A 20,991-nucleotide genomic window follows, 5' to 3' on the forward strand; every position below is an offset into this window, starting at 1 on the left:
CTCATACCAATAAAGAACCTGCTTCAATTGGGAGAGTTGCCCGGTTACTGCAAGCTGCGACTCCCCTCTCCTGTTATTGACCAAGGCACGCCAAATCCACCCCTTCTATGGATGCTACATTTATTCACTTACCGTCGGTGACCTCGTATACCATTTTGAAGTGTCGGAAGGGTGCCAAAACACTAAGCCATAAAGCGGGATTGCAAACTCTCCTGACCAATAGGGAAATATGAGTGAGGTGTCGCCTGTCTCTGCTTTGAAGCGATCCTTTCCTTAGTTGTTACTTTTAAATATAAAATACAAAATTTTTCGTGAATATTTTGTCTCAAATATTGGCTCTGCGGTGACAAGAGATTTTTAAATTACGAAATACTTGGCTCGGCTAGTGAAAAATAAATTTTTTTATACGTGGGTACAGCGCCTTAAGGATTGCATCAGCTGTGAGAAATTTTAAAATCTACCTCACAAAAATTTCTTTATTAGGTTTTTTTACTGTACTTTTTACAGGATTTGAAAGCTTTCTTTATTTTTAAGACAAGTTAATAGAAACAAGATAAAGGAATAAAAGACGCCTCACTCTCTGTAAAATCATGTATTATGTTGAAAGGTCAGGTAGTATTGTAGTTATAGCTACCAAAAATGAAGTTTTAACTCTTTTCTCTTTTTAAGTCTATTTTGAATCTGTAATTCTCACTTTCTAAATATTGAAATGGTATGGAAATATTGAGATTTAAATTGAAATTTAAGTGGAAGTAGTATAGAGTTATTTAATTTTAAATATATGTTTTTCAAACTTTAGATATTCTACGAATGAAAATAAAAATTTTGAATGCCGTATGTGGAAGTAGAGAAAACGACACGCGAAATATTTCACGAATCACTGTCAAGTTTATTGCTTGGTTTAAGGCAGTTACTCTTGAGTATTGCAATTTAGCGTATTTGTATAAAGCGACCTTAAAAGTTTACGTTAAAACACTTGAGTGACTGCTCATGGTCACAAATACTATTTTTTTAATCCTATACCTCTGCGTAATGAACTTATAATAATCTTTGGGTCACTGGGTGGGCAACAGGTCGAGATCCAAGAGGGCTTGGGAAGTGTGCCGTGGCTAATGGATACGTTACAGTTTCACCCTTTATCATTGACAGTTCGAGTGAGAGGCGAAATCTTCCCTTCGCCTGCAATCACGGCCGTCTGATATCGTCCTTTCCTGCCATTTGCCCCGATGCTTTGAGAACGATCTTCCATTGTTTTCCGCGAAAGGTTATTTCCCAGGACGACGACGGATACAGTCGGATGGGAGCGGTCATTGTTGCATCAAGCTGAGCGCATCGGGCATTGCCTTGGTTCTCATCAATTGGTGTCACTCGGAAAACGTGCATCTTTCAAGGTTTCTTAAGTTTGTTTTTGAGGTAGAAAATATTTTTAGGCAAGCGTTATTGAGCCCAGGGAAAGGATCTAGTCCCCATGCGTAGTGTAAATTTAACAGGCGCGTGGAATTGCCCAGATTACTTACAATCAGTCATTCAGTGATTATAAGGCGAAAAATAGTTTGGATAGGTGAGGGTAGACCTCACTCCAGGCTTAGTTACAATAGAGTGGTTTCCTATTATTATTTTATTGCCTAAATCGAAAGATTATTACTCCTGGAGTGCGCAGTTCACGCTCTTAGATCTTCGAATGACGATATCTATTTTTCGCGGTTAAATGAAAAGTGAAAAATTTCAAGCATGCGAAAACGCGACGGCTAAGTAGGAATGATGAGAAAAGTCCGTGTGACGTATTTCTGGTTCCAGCTGTCGGCTTGTGAGGTGACCTTGGGGCGAGGCTTGAGCGCTGATTCGACGCAGGCTGCTATCAGATAGCTGAGTACCCTGCTAGCTGGTATTGCTTGGCTTAAATAAGGATTATTAATACCTTATCAAACGAAAAAAACTTTCCGACCTTAGCCAGTTTTAATAGGCGATTATTAAGTCATGTTTCCCTAAGCTCTGTGCGTTATGCATGCATTGGTAATCTCAGACGATGTAAAACTCCTATCTACTCGTATAGAAACTAGGTCCCTTTGACGTCACGTGGAGTGGAATTGCATGGGCGCCAATCTGGCCTTTTTCAAATGAGGATAAAAATTGACCATTGCATTCGTCTAAACCGGTTTTTCTAATACCAAATAATTTGTATATTATGAATACACTAACGGTGGGTAAGGAATCGCAATCAATGCGTTTCGTTTTCTTTGATGAAGGAAACTACCCTATAGTGCCATCAACACGCACAGTTAGGGTAGGAGGACTAATTCCTTCCTTTGCAAAGGGGCCGATGGTTATTTCGCATCGGTGAGGGTAGAGCTCGCCCCATATTTAGTCACAGATGTAGGATTAATGTACTCTGAGGCTAGAGGAACTAGCTCCGTTCTCTTGAAAGGTGGTTAGTTTAGTTTGATGAAGGTAGAGCTCGCCACAGCTTTAGTAACAGGTGTGTTATTAAAACACATTCCGGGTTGAGAGACCAATTCCTTACTCTGGACGGATTCGCAGTTTGTGGATTTTTTTAGGGTGTGTTCGAATGCTTAATCCGGGATTTGAACCCGGGACCCTTTGACCAGCTGAAAGGCGTTCGCGATAGATGTAATCTATCTAAAGTTATTCTCCTGGGGTAGAATCACTGGGTGCTTGAAGATTTGTGTAGAACAAATTTGGGTCTGTTACAAATATTTACGTCAATGTTCACGAGTTTCGCCCGGCGTAGAGACTTTGATATTAATAACTAAATAGCCTCATAATCCTCTTCTTACAGAAGCATTGTCAGGAGGAATCTACCTATTGGTTGCATAAATTAACACCACCCAGACTGGTTTATTTTGTTACTGTGCAGTTCCTCATATTGCCCATGTCTTCGTCTATTATCAATGTAGATTTTAAAATGTTCATCCTGATTTTAAATATGTGCACAAATAACGTAAACTCGAACAGTTATTGTGCACGGAGTGGTACTACATTGAAGATGTTATTCATACACTCCCATCGACAGAGAAAATATGTATTTTTCTATAAAATATGGAGAGTCCATGGGTCTAATGTATGCATTCTTCATGCTATTTAATTTTACCAAATTCGTAACTCATCTTGTATTAAATTATCTAATCTGAATTGTATTTCCCTCTGGTATAATAAGATGAGAAGTAAATTGAATTTCTAGAGATTTCTTCTCTTGACATCGTCCATAATTGCACATCCAATAATTTCTTCCGAGTAATATTAGTTCATGTGCTCAATAAAAATATTTCATTATGTTTTAGAGCAGTTTTCAAATGGTTGTTTTATTTTTAGCGATAGGGGAATAAGCGAATAGGAAAAAAGAGTTTTTAGGTATGATGTAACGGAGATTGACGCATTCCTGTCAGGCTTTGAAATGGAAAATTGGAAACCCTTTGTAGGCTCAAGCCTTGCAATGGAAAGGCTTCCTGAGGGATTTGGTTGATCGATCCTTGAAGTATATGCGGAGAAATATCTCAATTTTTCTTGAAAAGTAAAAAACTAGTTAGAGAGAACTTGAAAAGTAAAAAAAAGAGGTAGAGATTTCTGACATGTTAATACGTCACAGCTCAAAATAGACATTGGCATCGGATAATAGGGTGGTTTCCTATTATTTTTTTATTGCCTAAATCGAAAGATTATTACTCCTGGAGTACGTATTTCACGCTTTTAGATTTTTAATTGACGATATCTATTTTTCGCGATTATATGAAAAGTGAAAATTTTCAAGCGCGCGAAAACGCGACGGCTAAGTATGAATGCCGGGAAAACTCCGTCTGACGTCGTTCTGGTTCCCGTTGCCGCAAGTGAGGTAACAATGGGCGAGACTTTGAGCTCTGATACGACGCAGGATTCTGGCAGGTAGCAGAGTAGGTACCCTGCTAGCTGGTAGCGCTTGGCTTCAATAAGGATTAATTATACCTTATCAAACGAAGGAAATTTTCCGACCATAGGCAGTTTTAATAGGTGATTATTAGGAGATGTTTCCCTGAGCTCTGTAACTCATGCATGCATTGGTAATTTCAGACGATGTAAAACTCCTATCTACTCGTATAGAAACTAGGTCTCTGTGTGGAGTGGAAACGCATGGGCACCAATATGGCATTTTTCAAATGAGGATAAAAATTGTCCATCTAAACCGGTATTTCTAAAACGAAATAATTTGTATATTATGAATACACTAATGGTGGGTAACGAATCGCAATCAATGCCTTTCGTTTTCTTTGATGAAGGAAACTACCCTATTCAGTAGACGTAGGTATCGGATACGTCAGTAGACGTTGGTTTCGAATACTTAAGTAATCGGCAAATTTGCTATCCGGCCCGCGGGGCGATTCGGAACTTGGAATGTGTCCCTCGTGGCCTAGTAAATTGGAGACCACTTCTCTATGGTAATCGCCGCACTGCGGATATCGTTGAAAACCGATTAAAAAGCGACCGGAGAGGAAACAGAAATAAACCTTGTACGATGCGTAATGGGGTCTCCTATATGTATTCTCCTTGGCGGAAACTATGAAGGTTTCGTGTTGATAGGAACCAAAGAAGGCATAGGAGGATCTTCGCGCATTAAATTTCAACGAATTTGGTCGCCGCTTGTAAAGAAATCTCATATATCACGCCCATCGAGAAACCTGTTTCGACTCGTTTAGTTCTCAAAGAGAACACTCCCCGGGATATTTATCGCCGGCATGGTGTCCAGGTATGGCAGCGTATTATGGAGGATGCGTAGTTCCCCTAATGAAGAAGTATTGTGGCAAAAGAGAGGGTGTAGGAACCCGGCTCTGTAATAAATCAAAAAGCTGACCTAATTGGCGTCCTAACTTCATCCGGTGGAAATATTTCATGCCAATTGACGGTTTCAAGCAGGTATCCCCTTCCAAATAACGGTAACGGTACATGTAGTTTTGATTTTTATGTAAATATTTCGGCCATAAAGCATGATTTAGATAAATAGGTTGCTGTTGTGTGACAGTTTTAATTATGAATAACATGTACACCGTGTATATTTGTTTTCTATTCTTCTACCATTCGACGTCGTTTTGAAATATTATTTTGTTTCCTTATCTGATTCGTTTATTTGAATGGTCGCATTGCTCCGAAACTCCTTAACAAAATTAAATGTTATCTCCCAGTTGACTGACAACTCCCGGCCATAAAATTACGCCCTTACGGCTGTGAAATACTGGTTTGACGCACAAATCTTAATTTGTCTGGGATTGTTACGATTTCTATGGGCTTGAATATCGTGTTGACATATTAGTTCAAGGTAATAGACATCTTTATTTTATTGCATATCATTAGAAAATTGAAATTTTATTAATGCGTATCGTCAACTAAAATTGAAGTAAATGAAATGGAATTAAGCTAAAAAACCTTGAACTTATGATTTTAAGTCACAGTAGACTGAAATGAATATGGAATTACGCACCTAAATGAGCATAAAATTGGTGCCTAATATATTTAATAAGCATGATAAATGTTAACAGTACCGTATTATAATGCTTTTTAAGTTTATGTAGACCATTGAGATATGGATATGGATATGTAGACCATGGAGATATATTATATGGATTATCACCAAGGAAGGTGATATATACTAATGTTATATCTTATCGTTGAGTTTGAGCTTCGAATGTTCTGCTGAAAGTACGTACATTGATGCCTTCGGATATGATAAGCAAATCTTTATTATAGTTTTAGTTTTGGTATTTTGTCTTAGTTAATCTCTCCTAATCAATATATAATCCGTGCTCGAATGTTCTTATGTTATATCTTCATCCTCATATGTTATATCCTCATATGTTCTTATTCCAGTGCAGGTATGTGAAAAATGAAATTTTTTATTGAAAACGTAACAGCGCTTTGCTATTGCAACCTAACGCTAGCACAACCTGACTATTTCTAACCCTCTATGCTGATTAATAATGACCCATTATACCCTCGGGATACTGTAGAAAATTAAAAGGTACTCATAAGAAAAGTAAGCAAAATATGATATAACGTGTGTGGAATTAATCTATGTTCATATAGAATAAACTAATTATCATGGATAAGTGGAAGTGTAGATTTAACTTTTATTCAATCCACTTGTGACGAATGGCTAATACTGGCTCAACTTCTTTTGAATGAGTCAATCTATTTATTTTCTCATGTACTTCATAGGAAAACTGGGTGATTGAAGCCAAACTAGGTTGAGAGCATCAATATAGGAAATAGTTTCATGGCTGCGGCAACAACTTCTTCAGAGTTTAGGTTTAATTCGAGGCCTCGGAGGAGCTGTTGGTCGTAACCAGCTCTAGGGGAGAGCTTCCGTTGAATATTCGGTTGTAAAAATCCATTTCTGAAAGAGAGGCTATTAGCCTCGATAATAGCGGAGGACCTCAGAACGCAGACGAATCTCACAGGCGATTGGAGTTGTGGAGTGAGGCCTCTAGAGTGCGTTTAGGGGAAGTATTTTTTTTTCTAAGCTAAACCTCCCACGAAGAATAGGGGATTGAATAGGAGGCTTAGGTTAGGTCTGTGTCAGTAGTCCACCAGCGGGGCAAGAATTTTTAGTGGAAGAAAAAAAGAGTAGATTGTGAGGAAAAAAAAATAAAACTATTCGAATGGAAACGGTTGAAAATGTGTTTCAACGATGTCTGGGCGGAAAGGATTTCGGTTGCAGATGGCGCCAAAGAGTCCAACGCCCCCGTGGCTCCGTCGTCAAGACAACGCGTCTTGCTCCAGACCGCTTTGGTGGTGTAGCGAGCGGTGAATGATTGTGCGTGTAACCCAAGCTTTTTGTATCTTTCAATCTCCGCGAACAAGGAGCCCTATTTTACTCATTCAGACTCGTTTCTTTTCCCCTTGCCCCAGACTCTAGATTCATGGAGGAGTGATAATAATTCTTTTGCTTGGTCGGTGTACGAAGAAGGCCGTAAATCTCCAAACGCAATTACGAGGCAAATTCCTATCTAAATTGGCTAGAAGTCTCCGGTTTTTGGTGCAATTGGATTACAAAGTTGATGACGGATCGTAAATTATTTGCAGGCGTTCCACATTACATTTGATGAATATAACATGTAAATTGTCTTGAAGATCAAACAAAAGTAAGTCGAATGCACCGAATTAGTTTTTTCAATAGGTGAATCATTATATCAGCTTTGGATAAATGCAGTCGGTCGATCAGCTTTTATATTGACGATTTTTACTATCAAAAGCATTCTATTGTTTTCGTTATGATATTGAACATTTTGGTATTCGTCCCTGCCTGCAAGACTTTTGCAAGAGCAAAGAAAAATTTCGGGAGGCTCGTAAGGAGAGAGGATGTAATTTTTGCGGGTTGAGTTGGAGTGGATATCCTGAACACCGTATTTTCAGAACATTCGTGGTTTCAAACCTTAAGACCCCTACGTCTCTTCGGCCTTGCCGTACTGTTAATAATTTACCGCTAAGTTAAAAATTTAATCTGTTACTATTTCAATAAGGTGAAAGTAAAAAAAGCAAGCCATAAGAAAGGTAAATTACTGGGAATGATGCACATTTGATGGGCTGGAAATATCATTTTCGATGAAAAACGATACTAAAATTGTCACATGCAAGTACTGAGTGGAGAGATGATATTGAAAACAATGTTGGAGGGTATCATGCTTGGTAAAAGAGGAAGATTAAGGAAAGGAATATGATTATTAGATAGAATGAAAGGGAGTAGGCCTCATTGCGAATTGAAGAGGGAAGTCCATGAAGGTAGGAGAGACTGCCAGAATACTCCATGAAAACCTACATTAATCGGTATAATACTTTAATAATCATAATGATATTGTGACATATAAATAATTTATGAAGTAAATATGTAAAACACTGGCGTGAACAACTAGAAAAATTAATGTTGACTATTGTTTTCGAGTAAAGGTCTTGAATAATATAAATGTCTAAATTTTTTTCCAACGTTTCGCTATATTAATTCACCTTTATCAAGGCTTTTTTTGCAATGAATAGAATTTGTAAACAAAGCCCTGATGAAGATATATAAATGTATCGAAACGTTTGCAAAAATTTGCTATTAAAATCTTCAAAACTACTACTTCTAGACAGTAATCAACGTTAAACATAGAGGCCAAGAGGAAGAAATAACTCAATTTATATAAATATTAATAATTCAGGCATGGATAAAATATTCTTTTCTTAGATATAACGGGGAAAAATTAAGTTTTTAAAAATAGGAACTCAACCGGATAAAGTTGGTTTTCCATGAACCATTTAGGGCATCGCCTCCAATCCCCTCTCGTTCAGATTGAAATATTACTACTCCATTATCTCTCATTCATATTGAATTATTTCTAATACACTATCCTCAGATTGAAATTCCCTCTTCACAACCATTTATGGCCTTTCCTTTTCATTCTTAAAAAATTTCCATCATCTTCCAATCCGTCCCTGCTTACTTTAAGAAAACGATTCACCGATACAGCATAAAATATCCATTCATAGGAAAAGAATACAAGAAGAGGAATGTTTGAGAAGAAACAAAGGCCGAATCGCGATGTAGGAACATGGCCTGCACAGGCACCAATGTGAAAACATGCCATCCGAGTATAAAGAACCGAGTTCTCTGTGTCACAATGCATCACTGAGGAGGAAACGAACATTAAACTGTTGAGGAGGTCGAATGAGCCAAGAAACACAATACAACTGAGGTTTTCCATACAAGGAACGGATTTCAGAAAAATAAATGAATGGGAGGAGTAGACGCACTTCCTTTTAGGTCGGGCAGAAGACATAGACACCTTTCCTGACCTCAAAGGGTTTCCACCTCTTTTTCTTTTTTTACTGACGACATCTGTACTTAAATCGATGGCTTAGTAACCGAAACAATTATCACCGATGAATTCAACTTGAGACTGCGAGATGAAGAATTATTAAGCCTTTGGCCCAATATGGGTTACTTATATCGGACGTAATGATCCGTCAAAGAATTATACTGTCATCGTTCAAATATTTATAAATTCTGTAGGTCTTTTTTGTAGATCTACGATAAACCGTGGGCAAGGAAGTTTTTTTAAATGCCCGGTTTGGTTGTTTTCGAGCAATCTTAAATTTTGTTTTCAGAGTGCAGGTCTTTCTTGTAACCATTACTTATATTTTTCTCATATTTTTCCGATAAATTATTCATTAGACTTCGGAAATTGCTATTGGAGCTGAAAGTAAATAACTTCAATCTGCCTAAAATGCTCAATGGCATACAGTGTCCCTAATTCAATTTAAATGCCTCCTCGTCCTTCATATGTTGTTGTGGCCAGCTCAAATGGAAATAGCCCCATTGAGTTGAGTGGGTTACTTATGGCAGTCCCCGCTGCACGAGCTTAACCTCTAATGTTCGCGATTGCCATGGTATCAGCTTATGAGAGAGTTTATTTACGTTATTCACAGCTGCGACTATTATATTTTAAGACGTCGTGCTGACGTATTCGATGCTGTATTATTTGATACTTATGGCTCATCGTGACATTTTCCTATGAAAGCTCTCGTCATAAATTTCTTTGCGCTACTTTCGTTAGCAGTGAAGCCTGTCTTTCGCGCTCAATTGGCTATCTTGACACCAGCTGATACCTCTCAAGTTTTAATTACAAATTACTGATCTTTTTGTAACGGTAATTAGAAATGCTGTTTTAAATTTAATGTGAGGAAATTGAATAATATTTTTTCATCTAAAATTCTAGCTTCACTCCAATTTTTATTTATATAATTCTAGTTCTATTTTGTCAGCCTCATCATCGGCAATTATGCCAGAATTCTTTGGAGTCAACTGTTATTCAGCTCGTTCATATTTAATATTTCCTGGTAGCTGTTCTGATTTTACACCATGAAATAAATATATCCTGAAAGAGTTTGCTATTTTTCAAAGTTATATAATTTTAAATTTGAATGTACGATTTGTTTCTACACAATTAGTTCCACGAATATTTATGACCATTTTCATAGGTGAGATTTAAAATTTTGTAATTTTCCATGTCAAAATATAAAAACCAACGAGTTTTCATAATGCATACGTGTTCAGATAGCATATTCATTAAATAACACTAGGTATAGACACTTCAGTTAGTTAAGTAAAGTTAGCAAAATTATGTGAACGATCTCCTTTCGTTTTATGTTTTTAATGATTTTAAAATATCTCCCTATGAGTTCGGATCTAAGGGTTTCCCGGAGATTGCGCCATCATTGAAAAATTTTGGTAACACCTAAACACGTATGGTCTAAATTTAAGCTTCCGCGGCTATTGTGGGACGCATCAGAATACGTAAAATTATTATTATAGGTAAATCGTTCCAGAATTACCTTTTACCCCACAGGTGACTGGACTTTCGCTGAAAAGAGGCCATAAGATTACCACTGAATTGGGTTTTTCGCTATTTATTCCACCTTATCAATTTATTTTATTATTTTAAAATTTGGAAAAATAATCATCTGATGTCTTAAGGCCTGGTTACACGGTACATTAACACGTACGAATTTGGTACATTAAGACGTACGTGAATGCATGGACGACTTTGTTGGATCAGAACGGTACATGTACGAATGCATGAGCAAAATTAAAACAGTTTCTATTTTATGTTCATGCGTTTATACAAGTTGGGTGGTTACACGGTGCATTTTCGTGTGTATTCACATGTTCTTACCTTTGAACATCATCTTGTACGTGTTAATGTATCGTGTAACTAGGACTGTATTCCTTGTAAAATGATAATTTGAGTAAAGTAAATGGAACATAATGAGTGCATATATTCGGTCTACGTAATTTTTGTCATAATAAAACATATTTTGCTTGATTGAAATGGTGGATTAAAAATTTTCATTTTTATAAACTGAACTGTTAATGAACAATTCTTATTTCATTCTCTTTCCTCAGGTCACCAGCCATTCACTCTACGGTGGGAACTAGCGTTGGAGAACATTGTTGGAACAGCAACTGTGTGAAAGAATCATCACCCGACGGCAAAGTGTGTGTTTTTGTAGGGGCGTAAACTCATCGTCACCTCTCCTCCATCCCCAACCCTCCCTCCTGAATCCCACGATACACCTTCCCTCTCTCTCTCGTACATCCCCTGCAAAATTTTCCTCCATTCTTCCCTCCTACCATCCATTCTTCAGAATCCCTCCAACCCTCCCGCCAATTTTTACCCAAAAAAATATACATAAACACACACTCACAAAAACATAAAAGGCTCTCCACACGTTCGCTCAACTCTTTGCCGGGGAGAGAGCATCTTCCTCCCAGCGCAGGAATGCCGTCGGTCGGGGAGACTCGCTGACGATCTCCCCACTGCAGTCAGGCGAGGTCATGCAAGGCGCGGCCGCTCCTTGGTCCGCGCTGCCCCGGGCGTCTGAGGCACCGTTTTTTGGACCCGCGACCAAGGGAGAGCGGGCAAGAATACCGTAAGAGATAGAGAGACCGAGAGAGGAAGAGGAGATTATAGTGGGGAGGAAAAGGGCTATCTTCACTGTTGAGACAGGGAAAAAGGTGAAAGGGAAAAAGAGGGGAAGGTAGAGACTCTAAAAAGAAGGAAAAGGTTTTAAAAAGAGAGAGGGAAAATTCCTCCTCTTGGTGGATTGAAATAAAAATAGAACTAGAACTGCATCTGTAAAGTTGTCCTTCCTCCGTTGCGATGGCGACCATCCAGAGGAGCCCTCCCCTGGAGATCCGGCATGAGCCGCAGCAGAGTCACGACTCCGGGGCGTATATCGATTGGAACTCGGATTCCGGTAGCCCGACCCGGAAGAGCTCCGGTTCCGAGGTGGAAGTTAGCCTGCCCGTGAAGAGGGTCGAAGAGTTCGTGACGGTAGTGTCCGTGGAAGGCGGAGGCGGGTCCGGATCCGTCGTGGTTGGCGAGAATGCCGAGAATACTACAGAGACGACGACAAAGTTTGCGACGACAATCGTGGCCGAGGTGACAGACTCTCGTCCCGATGTGCCTTTCGTCACGGTGCTGTCCGTGGGGGGCGAGCCAGAAGTCACGACCAGCGGCGGCGAACCGAGGCCAGCGGAGACACCCGTCACGAAATCCGCGGATGCACTTTCCCTGGAGGTCTCGGGCAAAGACAGCGATTTTCCCACGGAGAACAAGACGACGAAAATGGTCGAGGGCGGCATTGTCTTAGCCGACAGCGAGGAGGTGCTCGTTTACAGACTTCCAGGGGAGAGACTCGGGTTCGGTCTCAAGTTCGAAGGCGGCACCAAGACTGCGGAGCGAGTGCGCCGCCTCTTCATACAGTCCTGCGCCGTCGACAGTCCAGCGTCCCGGGCCAAGTGCTCCTGGGGAGGTCTAGGAGAAGGCGATGAGGTGGTCGAGATAGACACGGTCCCGGTGAGTTTGATGACCAGACTGGACTGCGTGAGGAGACTGAAGGAATCCAGAGTTGTCATCGCGCTGAGGGTCAGGCCGGCGCCTGGGAAGGTCGTCCCGATCAAAGTTGAGGGCGATTCGCTATCGGAGCCGCCTCCCGTCCCTCCGAGGAAGGGACAGAGGAGAGGCTCGGCCCCGAAGACGGAAGACGCCCCACCACCACCGGTGGGCTTTGCAGACGACCGCGTGTCCCCGGCGCAGAGACGCAGGGCTTCGGAGGGCGACGCTGCGGCGATGGCCCTTTCATTCCGGCAGCGGATGCCTCCCTCGCCGATAGGCCGGACGCGACTCTCGCCGGAGCATCCAGCACCGCCCGAGGCAGAGACATATATAGACCTCCTGGCCCAGGAGGAATACGCCGCGAGAAACGCCGAATCCGAATCGGACGACACCGGCAGTAGCATATCCACGGTGGTGGACAGACTATCCTTGAACAGCGTGTCGGCCCTTTCGTCGGCGTCCTCGGAGAACAGGTCTCCGGAACACGGGCCGTACGGCTCGACCATCGATCTGGCCAGGGTCTTGGATCCGTTTGAGAGGCTGGAGAGGGAATTTTCTTCCGATTCCGAGTTCTCCCAAGCCAAGCAAACGATCACGACGACCATCCAGATGACCGACACAATGACGGCCGTTGTGCACACCGGAGAAGGGGCGGAAGTCAAGGCCGAGACCGAAGAAATGTTGACGGCGACGGTGCAGACGACCACGGCTTTGGAGGATGCACTGTCACTACAACCGCCACCCAATTTTCAGGATATTCCGCTGGTGGAGATTGATCTCAGGCCTGAGCCGGCGGTGAGGGATATGACGAAGTTTGGGGATTCATCCCCAGAGGTAGAGGCATCTACAAAAGAGTCAGATGAGGACACAGAAGATGTGGTGGTTATGCCTCCAAAACCAGCTCCCAGGAAGGAAGGCCACCGTTTTAGATCTGGGAAAAAGCGTCCTCCGCCGCCTCCGCCACCTCCTCAGCCGAGGACAGACAGACCTTCTTTACCAACAGTCGAAGCCGAGGTCCCCACACCAGACACTGACCCTATTCCTGAGCCGGAAGAGGTGGAGGAAAAGAAGGAAGAAGTAAAAATCGAAGAAGAATGCACAATCGATACAACATCGGCTCAAAACGATGCCGAGGATGAAGACAAGGTAGATCTGCTGTTCGATTGCGGGCACTCGATCGACTTGAGTCCTGAGAGAATCGAGGAAGAAATCGAAAAGGTGGCGGAGATGTGGAAAACGGAAGGTAGGAAGATCGTCTTGGACGACGACGAGGATGAAATAGCGGGCCAAGTCGCGATGGGCTTCGGAGCCCACCCAGTCGATGACTATGACGATGAAGTCAGGTTCAATGACGACGAGGTTGAGGAGGAATTCAAAAAGCTGGTCGTGGAAGAATTACTTGACGAGATGGTGGATCTTGTTTCTCTGGATCGTGGACACGTCCATTCGGCAAAGATACGTGCCAGCGTGGACAAAACGCGAGTGTTGGGTGCGAAGCCCGAATTAGGGGAAGAAGGAGAGGACGAAGAGGAAGACGAGGAGGAAGAAGAGATGGAGGAGGAGATGGAAGAAGATGATGAAGATGACCTGATGATCGACAGCAGATTGGAGGCGGATCTATGGAAAAGCCCTCCTGTGGACGTCCTCTTCCCGCCTTTTCATTGGTCCGTGACTCAACTTGCCACCATCGGGGAGGCTGAGGAAGAAGTCTCAGAGCCCGAGGAAACGTGAGTACCAAATTTCAGTAATTGTTCTGTCGTTAAAATTTGGTTTCGTGGGCCCTTATTCCTGTCTTAACCACATCCTTTATGCATCTTATTACTGTTTTGTAATGAAAAAGTTTTGAAATTTTTTTCTCGTAATGTTATATGCAGGGGTAAGAAGCCAAAGGGCACGAGTGATTTTTTTCTAAACAGAGTTAGGTACAGAAATTGATCGAAGAAATATACAAAAACTTGAAGGCCAAGGGATACAAGAGAGTTTCTTTCTGAGCAAATATATAAAATGATGTTTCCTGGAGTTTAGGTCAATAAATTAAAAGTTAGCAGCCAACGTTTCGTTTTATTTTAAAAACATCTTCAGGGCTATGTTAGAAAAAAAAATGTGAAACGATATAAAATGCAGAGAATTAGGCAATATACAATATATATACATAAAAAAGGAGCAATCGGGTTTTTTTATAAACAATACAATTTATAGAAATATATATATAAACATATATATATGAACAGAATAGATTATACAAAAAATTTTGACATACCTCTAAACTTTGAATACATTTATTGATATTTGGTTTCTACGGTATTGCCACAACCTAGGTTACCATTAATTTTGATGTATTAAATAAAAATAAATTTTGCTGAGGTTATCGATGTCTGTTTTTTTATTACAACAAATTTTTTGTTTTTGAAATATAAACCATTTCCTTAAAAAGTCTTTTTTTCAATATTTAAAAAAAATTAAAAAAAAATAATAATAATAATAATTTCTGAGCAAATATAGAGCTGAAAATCAAATGCTCAACTCAATATATTATTTATTTCGTTTTTTCTTTGCCTAATTTCTGTTTTTAAATCTGTCTAGGAAAAAATATCACATGTACACCTTTGCTTCTAATCCCCTTATGTCTGAAGCAACATCTATTCAATGGAATGTAGTTTTGCTTAAAAACATCTTAAATACACGGCCGGTTTCAATGCACATCATAATTTTGGGTTATGCACAAGTATATTCTGTTGAATGTGGCTGTCTTAGTTAATTGTTGTAAAAACTAGAAAAATGCATTGTATTCCCAAAAAATGGTATATCAGTTCCATTAAATTAAAATATGATTCAACCGTGTACAGTTGATGAAAAAATTTTGATTTTAATTGTTATGTTTTTCATTGCTTTCTTACGCATAAGTTGCAACAAAAAGTTGCTTTAATATACAAGTGCCATGAAATCACCTTCAAATTTAGATGAGGCAGAAATGTCACATGCAAATATGTAATGACAAATACTATGGAGATGGTATTTATGTCACTAGTATTAATGAAGTAGTTAAAAATATAGGGAATGGCGGTTGTTGCCGAAAGCACTGAGAGAAATATACAATAACACTCAAACTTATTGGCAAAAAAATTTCCTCCAACTGATGGTAAAAATGTTGAATGATCTCGCGGAATTGTTAAATTGACGTTTTTCGTTTCACTTTTCATTATAATTTTGGCATAAGGGAACTCAGCCCCAATACTACATTATATTTATAGTATTCATCGCGGTGGTGTTGACGTCATACGCGTTTCAAGTACTTACTAATTTGAAAAATGATTGAGCTTTTTTAATCATTTGCTCCAAATATTGAAAGGAAGTAATAGCTATTCGAAAAATAGAATGATCGTACTCGTATTGTTTTATTTGAAGCATGAACATTGTGGAAAATACGTATTAATTTTTAAAATCTAAGTAAAGCAAAAGTGGTATCTTTTGCGTTCGACTCTTAACGCAGTAATTGATGCTTAGAAAAGGGAAATTGCGCGCATGAGCAGTTTCAGCGAGAAAACTCGCAATTCACGTTTAGCTTCAGCTTCATCAATTCATAGTTGAGAAAGTAGAAAACAAATCGTTTGAGTAATTTATAATGAGCCTGTGATTAATTGTCCTCACGAGTTTTTGCCATTGACCGCACCGCAGGAATTGGCCGTTTACATAGACTTTCACTATCACTAAGTCTCTCACTCCTCGATGGCTAACTTCAACTTGATACGATGGACAGCTCAGAATACTGCTTTTGCTGTGCAAAAGGTGACTAACCTTCATGTATCTAATTACTACTTTTCATGCATGCATGACTTCTACCTATTTTCTTGTGACTTTGCGTTCGACTTTCTTTCAGGTTCATTTCTAGACGTAAATTTCGATTAATATTCATTATGGGTCTTTGTATATAATGCGCTTCTTTTCCTTATGAATTTTTTCAGCGATGGTTTGATTTTCATGCAGAGAAATATCATTTTTTTAGTTTTGTCACTTTAAAATTACAAAAAGCTGAATAATACTTAATAATATTTATATGCGAACGAAATGATTAGACTAATACTCAACCAAATTATTCGATAAGCGATGAGGATACACCGGCTCTGTATATCTAAGCTTGGACATAACTTGAAGAGAGAAAGCTAGCAATCTGGATCCATTGTTTTGTGTAATTATCGTTAATTTCTAATGATTATAAGTCTTCATCGTGAATTGGGCTTACTCTCTACAAAATAAGTTACGTACAGTAATGTGGTGGTTTGGTCGGGCTGTTTACAACGAACGTTTATTGATCGACTGTGACCATCCCAATTACTAAAAAAAATGAGTTTCAGATTAAAAAAAGAATTTTATTATTTGTCTTTTCTGATATAAAAATAACGCGGTTTATAATTATGGATCAAATAAATCTGGCAACAGAATTGAATAATTCTCTCGATAACGGAAACAGTGTGGATGTAATTAAGTACTTGCTAAGCATTCCGGTCGAGTAACAGGGATTTGCTGGTTTTATTGGTTGGTTTGGTATGAGATCGAAAAAATAGCAGTGAATTATACGATTTTGGACATTAACTGAACCTAAGGGATAAAAAAGTAGTCAGTTATATAAAAAACAAGGTCTCGACCAAGTACTCAACCCTTAGAGAGATATCCCTTCTACGGCATTCCTAAGACAGGAAACGACCCTAAAAATTAATGGCTGTCATTCGGGAATATCGACGTCTCCAAAAGCAGTGGCACTGGTTTTTGACCGTTCCAAATTTATGAAAAGAAAAAAGATATCTGCAGTAAGGGGTATTAGTATAGAGTGGAAAATCGCGGTGGCATCCCAAAAAAAAAAAACCGTGGTCGTTATTAATTCTGCGCAGGATTTCCGAAATATTTTTTTTGTGTTTCCTTGAATCGTAAAATTTCTGAGCTTGAACCAGTTCTTGATCCTTCATTATTTTTTTCGTTCTTGATTGATTTAGAGGACTTGGAATTATTTATTTCCCGGAATCCAAGGAAGCCAATTTTTTAAATGAATATATTAGCCCACTACGTGAACTACAGTTATGTCCCTGGTTAACCAATGCCCGGCAAAAATACTCCGTACAGAGGGGACGGAAATTTCTTTGGGCTCAGTACAGCAGTTATGCTAAGGAGAAAACTCCATCGTCTCAATAGGGCCAAATTGTTTTATTCAAGGATGACACATTCCCTATAGTATCAAGGGTAGTCGATCGTCATTTTTTTACGTAAAATTTCTATGGATAGTAGGTACTGGTGATTGGTCATGATATCAGAGACCCTACTAACTAGTCCCACTATTCCACCAGTCTTATTTCTTCATATATGCAATGTACATTAGCACTTGCTACGTTTTTCTAGGTCGTCGTCGTGTCCAAGATATTCCATGTAAACCATACATGGTTTTAAAGTAACACCTTTTAGGCGGGATAATCTTCGCCGGAAAGAATCATAATCACTAAACAATAGGGTGGTTTCTATAATTTTTTTATTGCGTAAATCGAAAGATTATTACTTCTGGAGTACCTACGTATTTCCCGCTTTTCGATTTTTTACTGACGACTATTTTTCGCGATAAAATGAAAAGTGAAAAATTTCAAGTGCGCGAAAACGCGACGACTATGTATGAATGCTGGGAAAACCCCGTGCGACGTCATTCTGGTTCCCGCTGTCGCCGTGTAAGGTGACCTTGGGGCGAGGCTTTGAGCGCTGATACGATGTAGGCTGCTAGCAGGTAGCAGAGTATCCTGTTAGAAGGTAGCGCTTGGCTTAAATAAGGATTATTAATACCCTATCAAACGAAGGAAACTTTCCGACCATAGGCAGTTATAATAGGTGATTATTAAGTCATGTTTCCCTGAACTCTGTGCCTCATGCATGCATTGGTAATCTCAGACGATGTAAAACTCCTAAATCTAAACTTAATGTAAGATTGGTAATCTCAGACGAAGTAAAACTCCTATATACTCCTATAGAAACTAGGTCCCCGTGACGTCACGTGGAGTGGCATCGCATGGGCGCCAATCTGGCCTTTTTCAAATGCGGTTAAAATTGACCATTGCCATTCGTCTAAACTGGGATTTATAAAACCAAATAATTTGTATATTATGAATACAGTAATGGTGGGTAACGAATCGCAATCAATGCCTTTCGTTTTCCTTGATGAAGGAAACTACCCTATTTAAAGAACTCCTTATTACCTGTTGCTTGGTATCGATTTACGCCGATTCTCTTGATTAATATCGAGCATCGATCGATGGTTATCGTTTCTCAATATTCAGTTGTTCTCGATTGCAATTTTCATGGACGATTTCATGAAATTACTTTTCCTGCTGAGGTAGTAAAAAATCTGAAAATCTGCAATCTGAAATTTTGCGACAAGTTTACATGCTGTTATACTCATTCAACCGGCAATATGGGAAATTGAATAGTGTTGCCAATTTTGTATACATGGGAAAGCAGGATACATCCATCGAAGGCATGGTTCAAAAAGTAAACGTGTATGATATTTCCGTCCAAAGTTGCTTCTTGATATTCCTGTGTTTTCATTGGTCATTATTTTGTTTAAATGAGTCTATCATTGATATATTCAACCATTAATTCCTTTGAAAATTTTTTTGCATATTTTTAGCAATCCTGGTGCAATCAAATATCCGTGAAGACATTAGCGGCAACCCGTCCTGTCTCCCTTTAGAGGCCTCAATATGACCGATTAGGTGCTGAAGCATGACATGCGAAAACGCATATTCCTGCCGGAATTCGTCGTGCTGAATGTGAACCTTTTTATTAGCGCAGTTACTGCCGCCTTCATTGCGTTAATCGCTTGGCCTCCTTTCCAATTTCCTCCGCGCACATAAATGACTTTCTTGCAGCCTTTCACTTCGATTTCCTGGTCTGTCACCTTGCGTCTTTTTTTGTCTGAAAATAATTATAAATGCATATATAAGTTTGCACGTTTGTAATTCGCAGCAGTTAACGCCAATTTTTGGCTATCATGCCGCCCTAAGATGATTTTGCCCATAAATATAGACGATGTATATATTTTATTTCCATAGAACCGAAAATAGCTCTATATGGCATTTTACATCGGGGATGTTAACGTGTCTACAATTTCAAGTACACAAACAACCATGGGAATGAGTAACTTACCCAGGTGGGACTCGAATTCGCGACCTCCTGTTTGGCAGGCAAGGACTTTATGCCGCCGCCACCGAGGCCGGCAAACGATTCGATATAACGATGAAATATTGATAAAATTATTTGTAATAAGGAAGTAAAAACCTTATGGAAAGCATGGTAGTCTAGATGGTAGAGTTTTTGGATGTTATTCGTTGGGTTCAAGGTGTTAATTCATAGCGGAACCTTTTGGCACCTCCAAACAGAAGAAGTGCTCGAAATGATAGGCTCAGGGAAAAGGAACGGGCTCATACCATGAGTGTAAGAAATTCACATATTAATTCGGGGTGAGTTCTATCCCAACCAAACTTCGAGTTGAGTCACTAAGGGATAGTACCTTCCAATAGAAAGGTGAAATTGTCTTTGTTTATGTAACGTTTTAATCATTGGAATTCAACCAAAGGGGAATCCCATTGTTTTGAGAGCTAAAATAAGGGTAGAAGAGTCATGTGTTCAAATCTGGATGTAATATTTAGAATATATACTCAAAAATTTCCGATTTGTTGATTTCTAATCTAGGAATTTATTGCCATTTGCTGAGCAGGCGCTCTTTCCTCGCCTATCACAACAACCTTTGTTTTGATTGAGTGCAGCTTTCAATTTCAGAGAGTTCTGTTTCGTAAATATTTTGAGTGTGAACACTTTTTACTCAAAATTATTATTATTATTGACCTGCACCTTTCTGCCTCTATATATTTTAATAAAAGTTGCTCGTCAGTATTTCAATACAATGAACTTTGATAAGTGACCTCGATTTAAGAATAGTATGTCTTTCACTAATCTTTGAAATGACAATTATTTTTTACGTATGAAAGCGTATTAGTTGCAAGAACACTGCCCAGGAAATCATAGTCTTGCCATTCTCAATAAATACAGCTTGGCATTCGGTCAATTTACCCCTAGAAATAGAGTAGGTATGTATCGACTAGTAAAAGGCAGTTTAAATTTAGCGATTATCGCTGCAGAGATTATTCAAGATTAGGTAAACAGAACATTTGAAACTTAATGTACAGCAAAATAACTCAAAACAACGTTTAGTTGAACTCATTGTTGTAAATGGGAGATTTCTTTAACTCCGGCATCTATGCTTCGCAAATTTTTAACTAGTCATTACAAAATCTACCCTTATAATCCATTTCTTTCACCGCTAGAATTCAGTATCGTATTAATCCAAACCAACTATCTGGTTTTATCATTCAATCACGGGGTAGTAATACTCATCTTAGGCCGGAGATATAATATCAACTTAGCGTTAACTGGGATTAAATGCAACCGTAACCTTGATATTTGAAAGTTCCTGTAGATCAAAGAAGTAAAGAATAACGTGTAGTTGAACTCTTTATTTTAATGGAATATTTCGTCAACTCCGACT

General features: G+C 39.4%; 1 protein-coding gene across 1 annotated transcript in view; it reads left to right on the plus strand.

The window, feature by feature from the left end:
- Positions 1–20,991, plus strand: part of LOC124164999 — a 265,496-nt gene that overhangs the window by 185,319 nt on the left and 59,186 nt on the right. Inside the window, exon 4 of the mRNA XM_046542238.1 lies at positions 10,922–14,143. Within this exon, the coding sequence (XP_046398194.1) occupies positions 11,679–14,143 (2,465 nt within the window). The 5' untranslated portion in view covers positions 10,922–11,678. The remainder of the gene's footprint in view (positions 1–10,921; positions 14,144–20,991) is intronic.

This window comes from Ischnura elegans, chromosome 9, assembly GCF_921293095.1.
Source record: "Ischnura elegans chromosome 9, ioIscEleg1.1, whole genome shotgun sequence".
Taxonomy (NCBI): domain Eukaryota; kingdom Metazoa; phylum Arthropoda; class Insecta; order Odonata; family Coenagrionidae; genus Ischnura; species Ischnura elegans.